We start from the raw sequence: 15,572 nt of genomic DNA, 5'->3' as shown, positions 1-15,572 counted from the left end.
ACGTGTTATGAAACCGGAATTATAAAGAGAAGCGAGTTCGTTATTGCACTCCACTAATGCCGTGCTTCATCCAAATATATTTGGAGGAATAAAGGAGAGAAATGCGCACACACATACAAAGAGAAAGAGGCAGAGAGAGAAAGAGAGAGAGAGAGAGAGACGCACGCGAGGCCTCCGTCTCTATGTAAAACACGTACGCGCGCGAGGACGCTTGTCCGGAACAATAGTGGCTCGCGCGGATACTCGAGCGGAAAACGAATCTACGGTCGCGAGGGGCATGAAATATCCGGCGACGGCCGGGGACGCCGGGCGATTTTTTTAACGGTTACCTGGTCCGTCGCGCTCGCGCGCAGCCGATTTTATCGAACCTCCTCCAATTCTCGTTAGCGGAGGTTTAATTTAGCGATATTTTCGCTTCTGAGCGGCTTTACTATTTGAAACGATTCGTGGTTATTTTGGGCCAAACGGGGTCAGACGCGATTAAATCAAGTCGATTTTCATAATTTGTGTCGTTCTAGCGTGTACGTGTGTCTGCATTTGCTGCCATCAATTATGAATATCAGTCTGATTTTCATCGGTTTACAATGTTATAGATACTCGAAATGAACGGGGTAGCGACGCACGGGGGCTACGAGTTTCGAAACACGTACGCGAAATGAATATCTGTGTGCTCTACAATGGAAAATATAAACGGCATGTTGACAATTAACGACACGACACGTGTCGCAGCATACTGCGCTGTTTGTTGGCTTGTGTTCCACTGACACGCCGCCTGCTAGCTTGCAATATCTGTGACATTTTTGGATGAACATCGTGTTAGCACGATCCTGAGGTGCTGCAACGTAAGTTATTGCATGTCGTGTATTTTGCGTAACTACCTTCAAAAAAGTATAAAATAAGATATGAGTCTCTCAGCTTCAGCTAAACGGCTTTCTCAGCGTTTTAAATTTACAGGGGCCTAAAGTTTTTATATAATAATTAAATATTAACATCTTTTTTTATCAATTTCTAATCTCAGAAATACATATAATGTAGCGAAAATATTTCCGGACTAATTGAAAAAATAATAAATAAATAAATTAAGCACAAATTTATTATTATATTACTCACACATTTGTTTGATATTGTGTTAATAATCTGTGCCTGATACAGTTTCAAATATTACTAATTTCATCGAAACGTGTGAATATAAATTAACGGTATATCGATTTCAACCAGATTTTTGAAATTAAACATATCACATTTCCGGGAAATAAATTAATAACCTAGATATATGGAGAAAACATATTTATAATTCGAGGCATACAATTTCAGCAGAACATTAAACATTCTTGGAAAAGTATTACCACGGGAGAGTTTGGAGGAGCTTGCACGAAGAGAGAATTTCGCGTTTTGCCAGAAAGTCCTATCAATTTTAAATCAAGACCATGCACAACTAGGCTAGATAGAGAATAGATATCCTAAATGCAATAAATCTTGTTGCTAGAAGGAAAGGAATTAAAAAATTGAAATTTCGCTTTTGTATATATATAAAATGCCTATATACATATATAGGCATTTGATGTAATACAGTGTGAAAATGCGTTGCTTCGCGTGGAACGAAATGCGAATATATTGCAAAAAATCTCTGCGAGGGCAGACGGTTTTAGATTCCTTTTTACTTTTTTACGTCGATTTGGCGAACACACGAGAGACGCGTTATTAATAACAACAGTTATGGCCTGACAAAATTATTTATTTATCTCGATGAATTCGGCTTCCACCATCAGAAAACGGATGGGCACAAACTAGAATCTCGAATTGAGGTTTCAATTTTTTATCAACTTTATTTAACGCGCCAGATCTACGGAAATTTCAGCTTTTTTTTGAACGATTGCGTCACAACGACTAACAGCTATGTTTTGGGTCTGCTAGTATCAAACGTTATATTTATTAAAGTTATATTAAAGGCGAATGTGGTAGATGATTTGAAGCAAAAAGTGTAATGAATTAACACAACAGCAATATGTTAAAATAACAAGCAAAAATATGTTAAATTTTAACATAAAAATTTTAATTAGGATATTTTTTAACAAGAAAACACATTTTCCAATTGTGTATGATCCTTTTTAAATACGTTATTCACACAATGTTTACAATTAGTTCTCAATGACAAAAATGTTTAATGAATTTCGAATTGATTGTTAGTGAAAACGTCAAAGAAGATTTTTTTTGTTTACAACTTTTCAATCTTTTAAATTATTTATTTTTATGGCTCGAATTAAAATTCTTTTGAAATTAACTCTACTTGAAAAAATTGAAGAATATAATTTTATCTGTTGATATAAAAGATATTTTGTAGAAACGAGCAAGGAATCACATTTTGTCATATCTCAAAAACCTAAACTTGTGATTACACAATTTTCCAAGTAGAAAAAGATAAATGATATCCATCAGACACACTACAGTACACAATTTTGTTATAATACCAAAATAGCGATATAACACTTAGACATGTGTCCCGACAAACTCGTCAAAAGAGATAGAAAGTAACTTATCAGGCTGACAGTCGTACAATTTTCAGTATACCAACTGCGGCAGCTTATAATAGGGGCGCTCGCTATGCGCGCCGGTATAATTTCAAAGTTTAAAATGGTCCATGATGGTAGCTCCGTGGAGCTGTCGCGTCTTCGTAAAAGCGTCCTGTCAGACGTTCCGAGGGAAGCGCAATATTCTTTACCCGAGCGACACCGTCGGCCATGCGCGCGGAAAAACGCGAGGATGAGATGAGGTATTCGCACAAATTGCGCGACTGCCACGGAATATGAATTGTGAGCAACAGGTCACTTATTTTCACTGATGGCTTACTTACAGCATCCGGCGCGAACACCAAGACTGGCCGTAACACGCGTGTGCCAGATTACACTCTCACAATTACGTGTGAAAAATTGTCGGATTAAATGAATTACTTACGAGCGATTAGACTGAAAATCTATTACGAGTCGTACATGTGAAACGAACGATTATACTTTTTCTCTTTAAAGATTAACAGGTTTTATTAATAAAAATAATGTGCTTTTTGCAACTTTAAATAAGATTATAAAACTGCAATTAAAGATATTAATAATGAAAAGACATTTAATTACAGGTTGGTTTTATGAGCGTGATGTTGAAATAGCACTTGCAACAGGTGTTGCAAGTTACAATTACAAAATCGTTATGACGTTATAAAGTGCGCTACAGTATTATAACATTTTTTTTAAATAAATATTAATCAAAGTTGATGTGTTTCTACAACCAATTTATGTATACGAGCACAAATAGAAGGCAGATAGACACAAATTCAAAGTTAGTAGTTAGTACTTTTAATTTGATATCAATATCTCGTTATAAACTTCTTAGTGATTTAAGCAGTTTACCATTAATTCCGTAATTAAGGCGTTATTAATGACGACGAAGTTACAGGTTATTTGTAGATTCAGACACGAGCCGTTGCACACTCGTGCCGTGCTGCCGTTTTCCGATATAGATTTCTCCGACATGAATCACGCGGAACATAACGTTGGCCTGATAATTTACTACACACGTAAATCAGCACATTTGTAAGCAATAAACCGTCGTTTATTCATGACGGCTTCTGTGTAGAGTAAATTATTTAACGACCCCTAGCCTAGCCGTGCCATAGCGCATCCTTTCCTCTGGCATATTTATTCCTAAATTTATTCCCGCATGTAAATGGAATCTTCAAAATTGAGATGAAAATTAATTTCGATCGAAAAGAACATTTAATCGTCGTATTCTAAAAAATAAGAAACGTAAAAGAAAGATTGTTCATTATTACTGGAAGAGTTGTAGTAGCCTTAGTAATTAAAAATCTTCTTTCTTAATAGCTGAGAATCAAAATTAAAATATAGAGTAATGTAAAATAAAAGAAGATGTTTACCTGGCCGCCCTCGCCCACCATCATATCGCTCGATGTAGCTTCGGTATCGAAATCAGGTGGCACAACAATAGATAGCATACCTGTCTGAAGAAAACAGATCAGCGTTAATAAACAAATATCGTGATTTAAACTTAGCGAACAATAACTAGTCGAATTTCGTTTCATTAATAATACTAATTTTATTTTACTGTAATTAAAACCGTAACTGTAATTTTATTTCCCTTTCATTATTTTATTCAACCATTTTGAAATTCACATTCAGAGATTATACTTTTTATGAATACATAACATTTCTTTTCATTACAGATTATTCACAATCCCGAATAATATACAAATGGAATCACCCAAGTTTGAATATTGCTTTACGTGACTCGTCTCTGGTAAGTTTTTTACAACTGGCTACGCGCATTTTAATTACGGTATATGCGAAATTCACAATGATGACACGAGAGAAAACGTAATACGCGTTGAGGCTGTAATTATATTTCTAACATTTATTATTTCCTGCAAAATCTGTAATACGCGTTTCGACGCGAAGAACATATTTTTTTCTTTTAATACAATATACGGCACCGCAAATGTGATTCACTTGATATGCGGTGTTGATGACAACAAGCGAATCAGAACAATGACATACGGCTCGCTTTATTTCCCTTGTCGCGGCTTACGCAGGTGCTCCTGTGGAGATAGTATTTGAAATAATCAGTTTTTCGCAACAGATAGACACAGAATAAAATTGCAGAATTAGTGGGCACAACGGATTGTGGTTGGACTTCTTGAAATTAATTTAATAATTTCCACACTTTGGGAAAAATGTCACGATGTCACTGGCTTATTAAATACAGTTCTAAATGTAACAAGCAATTCGCAGAGGCAGTTTATTCGTCGACTTTTTCCTTCTTTTCGTAAATTAAAGTGGACTACGAAGTACAGAGCTATAAGGCAGCCGAGTAACGCAAGCGTTACTAAATCTCACAAGCATCTTGCTCTATATACTTTGGCTCGGCGCCGGTAACATATTATGGCCGTGCAACCTGGTGCCGTTGCCGATGTGTGTCGCGGGTTATTCGTTAATTAACGGCGCACCGTAACGCCAAACATCATAACTAACAGTCGGCGCGATCATTATTGCCCGCCGCGAAGCCTAACAATCATCCACATGAGATATAGTTACACGTGAGTCACGTGTTCAAAAATCGCATCTGCTTAATCTACTCCTGTTTAACTCGTATATTAAATATAAAAAGAAAATCGCTTTTATATGATTGAATATCATTTAAAATGATTTAATATTTTTTTATTAAAAGTGATAGTAATAATAATAAAAGTATAATGAAAGACAGTAGATTGATTTAAGTTAAATTGACGTTGTATGTTTAACACATTTTGTATTCTGTATTTTTAGTGAGCTATATTATATACAAATCACTATATACTGTTTAGTTTATATTATTTCTTTGTAATACTTTGTAAAATTTAGTATTTAAACTCTTGAATAATTTCATATTAAATGCTATAATAAGTTAATTTCTGCCGCATAAAAAATTTCCTTATCTTAATTGGAATTTTGATTAAAATTTCTGAAAAAATCGAGAATTCTCAGGAAATTTTTTTTACAAAATTTGAATACACACTCTTTAACAATTTTTACAAAGTTAATTTACAAAATTTGAGTATACACTCTGGTTTAAGTTACACTGTGTCAACAATCTCTACTACACGTCGTTAAGAGGTAACCAGGTTAACACCTGATGCCGTCAAAATGTTGGATGGCATTATTTTCTCCCAGGATAGAAAATAATCCTTCGCGACAAAGCATACTTTGCCGTAACTAACGCATTTGACGCTTATCAGCGCACGCGGAGGCGCTATCACGTTATAATTCCCGCGAGTGCGAGAAGACAGCAGAGCGCACGGCAAAATCGAGGGGGTGGATCAACCTCGAATGTCTGCACCGGGGACTTTTGTCGGGGTGGTCGTACGTCAAGCCACAAGACGTCAGTACGAGTGCAAGGACCTCCTCTCCTCGTCTTCTCTCTGCTCCACCATATCCTATCCCGTCGCACTTTCCCCTCTTGATTCTCGTTTCACTCCCTCGATTTAAAGGAAGTCCCTCTCACACGACGCCGCGCCGCCACCGTTCTCTCCCTTCCCGCACCTCACGTAAGACGCGAAGGTGCGAGGTGTGCGCGCAATTACGAGGATGTAATCCACGCCACGACGAAACTTCAATCGTTATAACCGAGTTGTCTGGCAAGCCGCTGCCGTTGCCGCCGCGCCGCCGCCGTCGCTGCAGCACCGTGCCGCTCGAGAAACAGTCCCGACGAATGCAAACTGCATACCTACCACCTAACGCAACGACGACGATGACGAGCGTGCGGCGAGACACGTGCCCAAGCGCGTAAACTCGTACGTGTCGCCACTAAATTATGAAACTCCTTTCCTCCGCACATCCGCGCATGCCGTAAATTAATTATTATGCGCCATGAGAATGACTGTATTAGTCCGGGTCGTAATTTGGTGAGTAAATCCGCCTTATTGAATTATCGGTCAGTCTCTGTTTTCAGAGCCAATGATTAATTGCAACCTTATTTACGAAGCCTATATCTTTCGCGAGTGTTTTCCTCTTGGGAAAGTGCATGATATTGTCCTAACACACGGAAAATATAAATTTTGGTAGATAAAATAAGCATAGATAATTTTTATACTTGCAACAATCATGATTGATATATCTAAGATGGAAGTGTTAGTCACGCCAAACTGAAATACCAAAACTGAAAACGTGAAAATAAAATATAAAAAACGTAGAAAATTGATGCTTTTTAATTATGATATAAAAATGATGGATAACGTGTATTAGAATTATTTCGATTTATATAATGTATCATAGAGTAAACGCATTTGCGCAAAGACACGTTCGTGGAAACTCATTATCGCTCGTTAGCCAGATTCGAACCGCAGGATCATTATTAACCCATATGTATGCACACTGTTCCATTCAACATAATCAGGCATGTAGTATAATTGAGAAGCTACACATTATTTAGTAATAGTAATACAAGCGATTAAAACGAGCAATTACATACGTCCTCCTTAGTGTTTGTTAATTGTTACGCTGTGAACCATAATGTGTAAAGCGTTCAAGAAAAAAATTATTCCCGTGTTTTACGTGAGATGAATCAATATCATTTAATGCAATATTAAATTCGTGGATTTTTATAACAAGCGTTATAAAAATGTGTCGGTGATAAAAATTACGGACAAAAATTATGAACAATTTTAATTAAGCACATGCAGTGTGATAGTATAATGATATACTTTATTTTAAAAAAAGTCACATAAGTTGTATGCATAACTAAGAAGTAAGACATTTAAATAATTTAATCTATTAATTTTACTAAAATGAAATAAATATTAAACGAACGGAATTTATGATTTGACCTGAATTATTATATAAAGGCAATAAAACATTCATGAGGGACACACACATAGTACTTTCGTGAGGTTCGATTCAATTACCCGGCTAAATCAGTGCGTTTCCGTCGCGTTGGAATTATGTAGATGGCTTTGAAGAAGTGACGCGAAATTTCAAGAAAGACGACGCACATGCCGACGCGCAAGCCGACGCCTCTCCATACGTACACGTAAATTTTATCAGACACGCAGTCGGAATTATAAGCGACGCGCGAAGGGTGCCACCGTATTCGGCAACGAGCGAGGAAATATAGTTACGAGAGGCGAGACAGCATCCTTTGCGGAGGACGACGGTCGTGTTTTAACTGTTGATATATATATGCACACAGACCGAGAAAGAAAGAGAAGAGAAACGGCTTTATCTAAAATAAAGGGAGAGCTTTTACGGAGGAAACGTTTGTCTACTTAGAAGACAATTTATTTTTCGTCGATTATCGACTAAGCTCTGATTTATCTAATGAATGAGAGATTTTGACATTAATTTTTGAAACTTTTAAAAGCATATCTTTATCTTAAATGAAGTGCCAATTCATATTATAACGAAATTATTTAGTGTTTAACACACATACACACGAATATAATAAAACATAATGTAGTATGTAATTATCATAATCACATGGTGATTCTAGTAAATTGAGTTATAGATTTTTTAAATAAAAAAAAAACGGCAGAGGAAATTTTACTATTTGACATGAAATCTATTATTCTGCGATTATACTTTCATATAATTAAATTATTATAATATATTCTACGTTTCTCACACATTTCATTCAGTTATAAAATCCGTCGACTATATTTTCTTTGTATTTGTCGAATATCCTGGCAGAATCACTGCAACCTGACCGCTCGCGGCGAGTCATGTCCGTTTCAGAAGGCAAAGAGTAAAACAGACAAAAAACACGATGCAATATGAGAATGAGGCAGAAGAAACGAATATCACGGAGATAGACAATAAGATAATAATAGTCACAGAATTCAAGCAACCTGGAAGGCAGATTTGATTGTGGAACAAGATGTGCGGCATTTTAACTCGGCAAAACGATTTCGCGTTGCTTTGAGAATCTATATTTCCGAGAGATAAAAATTTTTACCCTCCGCATATTTTTGCTCCTCCTCTTCCACGGCGTATTTTTATTCTACATTCATTCTTTCAGTAAAAAATCCTCGAACGATGGGCCGGGGCATTCAACGGGTGTTGCTCACAGAGCGTTCGTTATTTAGCTTAGTAGTGCCTCATAAAGTAAGAACGACAGGGGAGATCGGAGAGCGGGCACCTGCCGTCGTCTCACCCAGCAGAGCCATCGCTGTGTTACGCTTTGCGCACTATTTAAGATTACAACCTTCTTCCTCGAGAAAAGAGGGAAACTCTGGCTGGCAGGGGCGGGGCGCTCGCGCGAATTCAATCCGAAATGTCGGAAAATTAGATCCCGACTTCCAGCGGCGTCTCGTGCCGTATCACTTTGCAAGAGGCGGATGAGGTGTTACTTTAAAGCAACCAGACAACCGCAGTCGACTCTGTCTCTCTCTCTCCCTCTCTCTCTCTTTCTTTCGTAAGACAACGCAAATGTTATCCGAGGGAACGAGCGAGGACTGGCGCGCGTTAACTAAAGTGGCTCGTTAAGCGTCTTTCCTACCAAGAGAAAAATCTGCGGCTCCGCGCTCGTAAAGCTCGTAATTTTTGCGCGACTAATTGCCGCCTAACTGGGTGCAGCGTCGTGAATTTTTAAGGGAAGCGTGCAAATTTTGAATACTCGGTCTTTGTCACGTTGTTGTTTGCGCGCCACGAGGGGGAGGAAAAAAAAATATAAATAAAGGAATCTCGCGCGGTTCAAGCCATTAACCTTTCGCAATTTTTTTCCCCCAACAGTCGCGCAACATCCGAAAGTAAACTCGGAGCGGGGAGGAGCAGACTTCGGCTTTCTTATCGGCGATTACTGTGATGCCGGTCGCGTTATATTAGTCGTTAAACGCGACTAAATATTCCAATCCTTTTCTGATAAGACTATAGTATACGCAGCCGTAAACTCGAAACGGGTCGTATAGGGTAGAGGTGTGAGGAGGATTTAAGCGCCACTTGAGGCGGTGTTCATAAACGGGTACCCCGAACTGACGAGGAGGGCTCGTTAAGTTCCCGGGCTCGTTAAGTATGCCGCGGGTCTGCCAGCTGCGCGGAGAAGGCGAAATGCCTTCGATACTTGTACAGATTGTTATGTCGGCAGCAGCTAATACTCGACGGCGCGGCGGGCGGTTAATACCCCTGCGGTTTGCTATCGCGCGTCACTGACGACGATTACAGGCGACTGAAAGTATCGGGATGTGTAAACGAGGCTGCCGCGAATTGAGTCGCTGCCTCCGTTTGAGCGCTTTAGATCTCTCTTCTCGTCGCTGTGTTCTCGTCTACCCCCGGCACCCCTCTCCCCTCTCCCCCCCCCCCCTGCTTTCTCTCGTCGTCGTTCACGTCGTCGCTCGATGCTTTCATCGGAAACATGAATACGATAATGATACGCGATGTTTATCGTGAATAAACCAATAAACCAGTAAACTTGGTTATTAAACCAAGATTACATTTATCGGCTAGCTATTGTGTTACGTTTGTGGTAGATTATGTGGTTTCGAAACTCATCTAGTCGATCGATATTTCTGTACCAACGAAACGATTAAATTTAACTCCACCCTTCTGAATTTTAAAGATTCTTCGGAGAAGCGGTTCGGTACGCATATCGTGAAAGGCAATAAATTTTAGCGGAAGAGAGAGAGAGAGAGAGAGAGAGAGTCTTCGCGTTATGAATGAAGGTTTAATGAGGCGGCGTGAACATTCGAAAGATATTCCTGATTTCCTATGTCCTAATGTGAATACTATCGCGCGTATTACACCAATGGATTATGTTAATGATAGTTAGCGAACTGAGGCCGGGATGATTAATTGCGTGAGCCAAGTGGGACGCGGTCCGATTGTAACTGAGCAACTATCGATTAACTCGGGTGCATCTTGGCACTTTATCGATGCGGGCATCACCGGCAGCGGGTCGCTCGATTAATTGTTTCACTCGCAGTTCGGCAACTTATCGCCACTAGGGTTGCCATCCGTCCTCTTTTCCCCGGACATTGTATTCTTTTTTAGGTGATTTGGGGTCGTCCGGGGAGATTTTTGAAAGGGTGGAAAATTTTGTGCGTTTGCGCAAATATTTTAAATATTTTAATTATTTATTTTTTTTACCGTGCTTTTTCTACTGGCACGACCACTTATTGAGCGGCTGAGTAACAATTAAATATAATAAAATTAAAATACTTAATAGATTTACAACAAAATACTGGTTTAATGTTTAATTTTAAATTTGTAGCTAATTTTTCTCGTGAATTTGACGGTCAATTCAAGAGTGAATAATTTGAATCATAATTTAAATCGATTAGAAATCCAAATATGTATATTTCTGTGTAGATCTGATTGTGAGAATTGTTAAAGATATAATAATATTTCGTAAAATCACAGAAATAAAAATTGTAGACATTTTATGGATTTATATAAAATATTAAAAAAGTAAATAAATATTTTAAATAAAAGAATAAAATGTTTGAAATAAATATTTAAAAATAAATATGTTTAAAATAAATAATTTAAATACATTAAACATTAATTAAGTAAATTAACTGATATTTACAGAATTTGTCAGAGAAGGAAATAATTAATATTTTACAGTAAAATATTGAATTTATATATATATTTTTTTTTCTTCCTCTTTTACTATTTCAGGATTAAATGTTACATAAATTAATATACGAAAAGAATTATTAGATTTAGCTAGTTTTTTCAATATATGGACGTATATAATAATAAATAAATAAATAAAATTATTTTTGTCTTGTTTCTGATAAAATATTTGTGAATTCCACATTGCACATCAATATGTGCTAACGAAATTAAATAATATGAAGGGATAAGACTATGGAGTGACTAATATGTCCTTTATGTCAAGTAGCTATCCTGCGGATTTATTTGTTTAAAACTAAATTTTATCTTTTATTTTAAAAATAGTATCGCAAATTCTTTTCTGAAAATTAGCGTTCCAATATCTAAAAAGCAAATTTTTATGAACAAATTTAACTTTGTGCAATATAATTTGTGTATTGCACATTTCATTAAACGTGTTTTTTTATGCTTTTTAATTTTTTTTAAATTAAAATCATTTAAATTAAATCAGTGTATGTTTCATTTTTTATTATTTTGAACCGATTTTACATTTAAACCAAGAGTTGGCTTTTTTTAATACAGACCAACCAATAATACAGTTTTAAATTATTAAAAAATTGTATGATGTATAAAATTCTGACATATTGCGAAAAATTTTTAGATTAAAACCTCGAGCCTCGTCATGTGTGTGGCTAATCTCTTCTCGGAAGCAGAGCTCGTGTTTTCACGTGACATTTGGCACACGTTAGGCAAGAGCCGAAGCGCTAGAGTTTTAATCTTTTCTACGAATTATCTCTTCCTATTCTCAAGGCCAATCGGCTACTTGCCCCCTCCCACGGTCCGCCAGGCGATTCAGTACCATTGCGAACACGCGAGCGGAAGGTCACGTCACTTACGCTTCGCGATCGTATGTTTTTCTACTCTGCAAGAGTCGTCTATTTAGTATCGCGAGGTGAGATCTCGTCGCGTTCCTCGCGTCCTCGTCTATCGAGATCGAATTTCCTCGCGGAAGGCATCGCCGGGGATGCCGGAGTCCGACATACGCAACGAAGAGTGTCGCGTCGCCGCCGATGTCTCGTCTTTTTAGTGTCGCGAGGCGAAATCTCGTCGCGTTCCTCGCCGTCCTCTCGTCGGTCGAGAGCGAGTTTCCCCGCGGATGGCATCGCCGGGGATGCCGAACCGAGTCGACGACGTCAATCGGCGTGCAGAGCGGTCCTTGTCCCTCGCGACCCTCTCCCCCCTCGTCTATGAGAAATTGGCGCGAAAATCATGTGAGATTTTCGTCGCGTCGCGTGACGGCCATGTTGTGACGTAGTTAGTGCACAACTTCAGGTTGTACTTGACCGTCGCTCGCGTTCGCGTCGTTCGTCCACGTCTCCGTTCGGTACGCGGTCATATCCTTCCGCATCGCGCGTTCCTTGGCGATTCGCGAGTTCGCGATCACCGTGGATCGCTCGCAAACGTCATCGGGGACGCGTAAGTGTGATTCGTCGACGGGAGTGCCGTCGCGGGACGCCCAGTGTCCGGTGTACTGTGGCGTACGTAACGAAGAGTGTCGCGTCGCCGCCATTAATTGTCTCCGTCTTTTTTCTGTCGCGAGGTGAGATCTCGTCGCGTTCCGCGTGTCCTCCCGTCGGTCGAGAGCGAGTCTCTCCGCGGAAGGCATCGCCGGGGATGCCGAATCGAGTCGACGCCGTTAACCTGCAAAGTGGTCGCGCCTCTCTCCCCTCTCGTCAGTGAGAAATCGTTGGCGCCAAAATTGCGTGAGTTTTTCGTCGCGTCGTGTCGCGGTCCCCGTCTCCGCTCGATCTCGTCGCGTCCCCGCGTCCTCTCGTTGGTCGAGAGCGAGTTTCCGCGCGGAAGGCACCGTCGGGGATGCCGAACCGAGTCGACGCCGTTAACCTGCAAAGTGATCGCGTCTCTCGCGTCGTTAGCTTTTCGGATCGTGTCGCGAGTGTGTCTGCAAACTCAATGAGGATAACATCATCGATTCATCGACCGGTGAATAAATTTATTTATTATATTCGCGGAATTTTTAAATATTTTTTTAATATTTTGATATTTTAAGGAGATGCTGGAATGATGGGTCGAACTTGATCAAGGTCGATAATGCAGAATCAGTGCACAGCTTTAACAAAATTTCGTACGTATCTCTTTTATATATTTGGGAAACTATTAACTCTGATCAAATTTGACCATCCCGCTGGTATCTCTTTAAGTGTGTACTAAACTTTAGTATTTTTTTAAGTGTGTACTAAACAATATATTATAAATTGTATAATATATAATATTTTTTATTAGCAGCACTAACGAGGATTTACCACCTTCATTGACGAACCATGAAATGGCGTGACAAACAATTTGTTCAGGACACATGGGATATATATACGAGAGGTGATGCTTCTACCGCTTTTAAGATACTTCTCGGTAAGTGATTTGCTTCTATAATGCACAATTTGGCTTATTAATAAATTGCTCTCGTAGAGTTCCATGCTAAAAAAAAATTCATTCTGCAACAGGCTGAGTTATCGGACTCCATGTATTCGAAAATATAATTAGTTCGAATAAATGATGTAATACTGTTATCATTTACTCGAAGCAATTTTTGTAAATTACATTACGCGACTTAACTGATTGTTATTATAGTTATTGATATCAGCTATAATATTTGCATTGTGGAAGTATTTATATTATTTTTATATTATTTGCAAAGTTTACCACTACGTAAACCGATTGCTCTCCATCAGCTTTTGAAAGTGTTGAAAATTTGTTTGGAAAAATTATGTGCGGTTAGGGTTTTAAATATTTTAATTATTTATTTCTTTTATCGTGCTTTTTCTAATGGCACGACCACTTATTGAGCGCCTTTAATAATATTTATTATGTGTAATTTAACATATTCTCGTTTATGTCCGGGATTGCATCTGAAATGTCCGGCGTTTTTGACCTCTAAGTCCTATTAGCTCTAGTTTAAAAAATTTTAATATGGCAACCCTAACTAAAATCGCTACCGATTTTCGCGACGTTCACCGGAAGATGCAAAAAAAGGCTATTGGGAGGAGGGAGGAGGACGATATCGCTGTGTGTGACGTCGCCACAAATATAAACCCAGTCTTATTGATCTCAGTCACAAAAATATTCAAGATTCGACATTCACGAGAATATTACGTCCATTGAATTTCTGTTGACTCGAGAATGTCACCTGATTTTTTCACCGTAAATAGTCACCGTAAATGATTATCTGTTCTATTTAAGATTACGATTAATATAAACTTACACTTAATCTTTCTTTAGAAAAAGAATGGCGAAACATAAAACTAGCGCAAATGCATTAACAAAACAATCGTACTGATTGTGAGTTCTATTTTCTTGTTGCGGGAGTGTAAAAAGTTAACTACTCCCGGGTAAAAAAATCAATTTCAAATTAGTAAATCCGTAAATAGTAAATTAAAATATAGGCCAATATTTTGGGCAGAATTTTTATAGATTCCATCTCATTTTTTTAAATTGACTGAGAGATTATTTTTGACGCACAAAACAAATCTTCTTTTAGATTATTTTGAAAAAAGAATGCGCGCTACAATTTACACACACAAATATACGTGTAGGCACATACACATACTCATACATACACATTTGCTGGTTATTTTATGAACTAAATCTCTATTGGAAAACGGTTATCCTACGCGAAGTTAAGTTCAAGCAAGAACACGAGAAGTCGCGCCCTCTTAAAATCGATTGTCGTGGAATAGCGTAGAATATTTATTTATTCACATTACCATCGTTTTATCGGATAAAGTTTATTTTAGATAATGTATGCACGCGTCGCAATAATATTACGACATGTTATTTCATCGAGTGTTATTTCATCTTGTTTTATTCTACGACGTTATTAAATAAAAATTGTTCAAACCCACCGGATTACATTTTTGTCGAGTTGCGCGCTTATTTCTCGTATCAAAATTAAAAAGAAATCTAATATTTATAATTTGAAAACTAACGCAATAGCAGGATTACCGTAATTTGGTCCATCTACAATATATTATGCTCAAACGTGCTAAATGAAATGTTCGTAACGTATTTATATAACATATGTATATAACATTATCTGATAAAATATGTAATAAAATATACGTAATGTGTGAGAGGGACGAATTTACCTCATTGAAATCGTATGACCTTTCGTCCGCTGACAAACCGATCTCTCCATGTTTTATCGACCTGAATACAGTCGATAGGGTCGTCCCAATTAGTTATTTCACCGAGTTTGTTGGTTTACCACGGCTAATTTCAAACAAGGATTATACGTATCCAGGCTTACAACATCGAGGCAAAGTATCGACATCAGTATTAACAGAAAATATACGTGTAATGTGAAAAGTATCTTCTTATTTAATTAAGTTTTTATCACCATTAGGTTTAGAAAAAAAAATGTCCGAAGATTATGGAAAAAAAAAAATACGGCGAATCTTGCTTATTATAGTTTAT

At 37.9% G+C, this 15,572-nt stretch overlaps 1 protein-coding gene and 1 long non-coding RNA gene across 6 annotated transcripts in view; one reads left to right on the top strand and one right to left on the bottom strand.

The window, feature by feature from the left end:
- Positions 1 to 15,572, bottom strand: part of LOC105832567 (lachesin) — a 73,781-nt gene that overhangs the window by 16,290 nt on the left and 41,919 nt on the right. For 3 of the 4 annotated variants that reach the window (XR_004964525.1, XM_012673660.3, XM_028193049.2), the window contains exon 5: positions 3,923 to 4,006. Coding sequence is in view for 3 of the 4 variants with exons in the window: in XM_012673660.3 (XP_012529114.1) it covers positions 3,923 to 4,006 (84 nt within the window). In the remaining variant the exon portion in view is untranslated. The remainder of the gene's footprint in view (positions 1 to 3,922; positions 4,007 to 15,572) is intronic. The other variant, XM_036291652.1, reaches the window with a different exon arrangement.
- On the top strand, positions 3 to 15,058 carry LOC105832568. 2 transcript variants are annotated; one of them, XR_004964526.1, is made up of 3 exons: positions 3 to 842; positions 4,229 to 4,302; positions 13,153 to 15,058. It is a non-coding gene; the product is annotated as an uncharacterized LOC105832568 (long non-coding RNA). The 2 variants fall into 2 exon arrangements; XR_004964527.1 differs by lacking the exons at positions 3 to 842; positions 4,229 to 4,302 and adding an exon at positions 11,167 to 13,085.

The sequence above is a fragment of the Monomorium pharaonis genome, chromosome 9 (genome assembly GCF_013373865.1).
Source record: "Monomorium pharaonis isolate MP-MQ-018 chromosome 9, ASM1337386v2, whole genome shotgun sequence".
Classification (NCBI taxonomy): Eukaryota; Metazoa; Arthropoda; class Insecta; order Hymenoptera; family Formicidae; genus Monomorium; species Monomorium pharaonis.
Note: the sequence above shows the minus strand (reverse complement) of the source record. Positions and strands in the feature narration are given on the sequence as shown.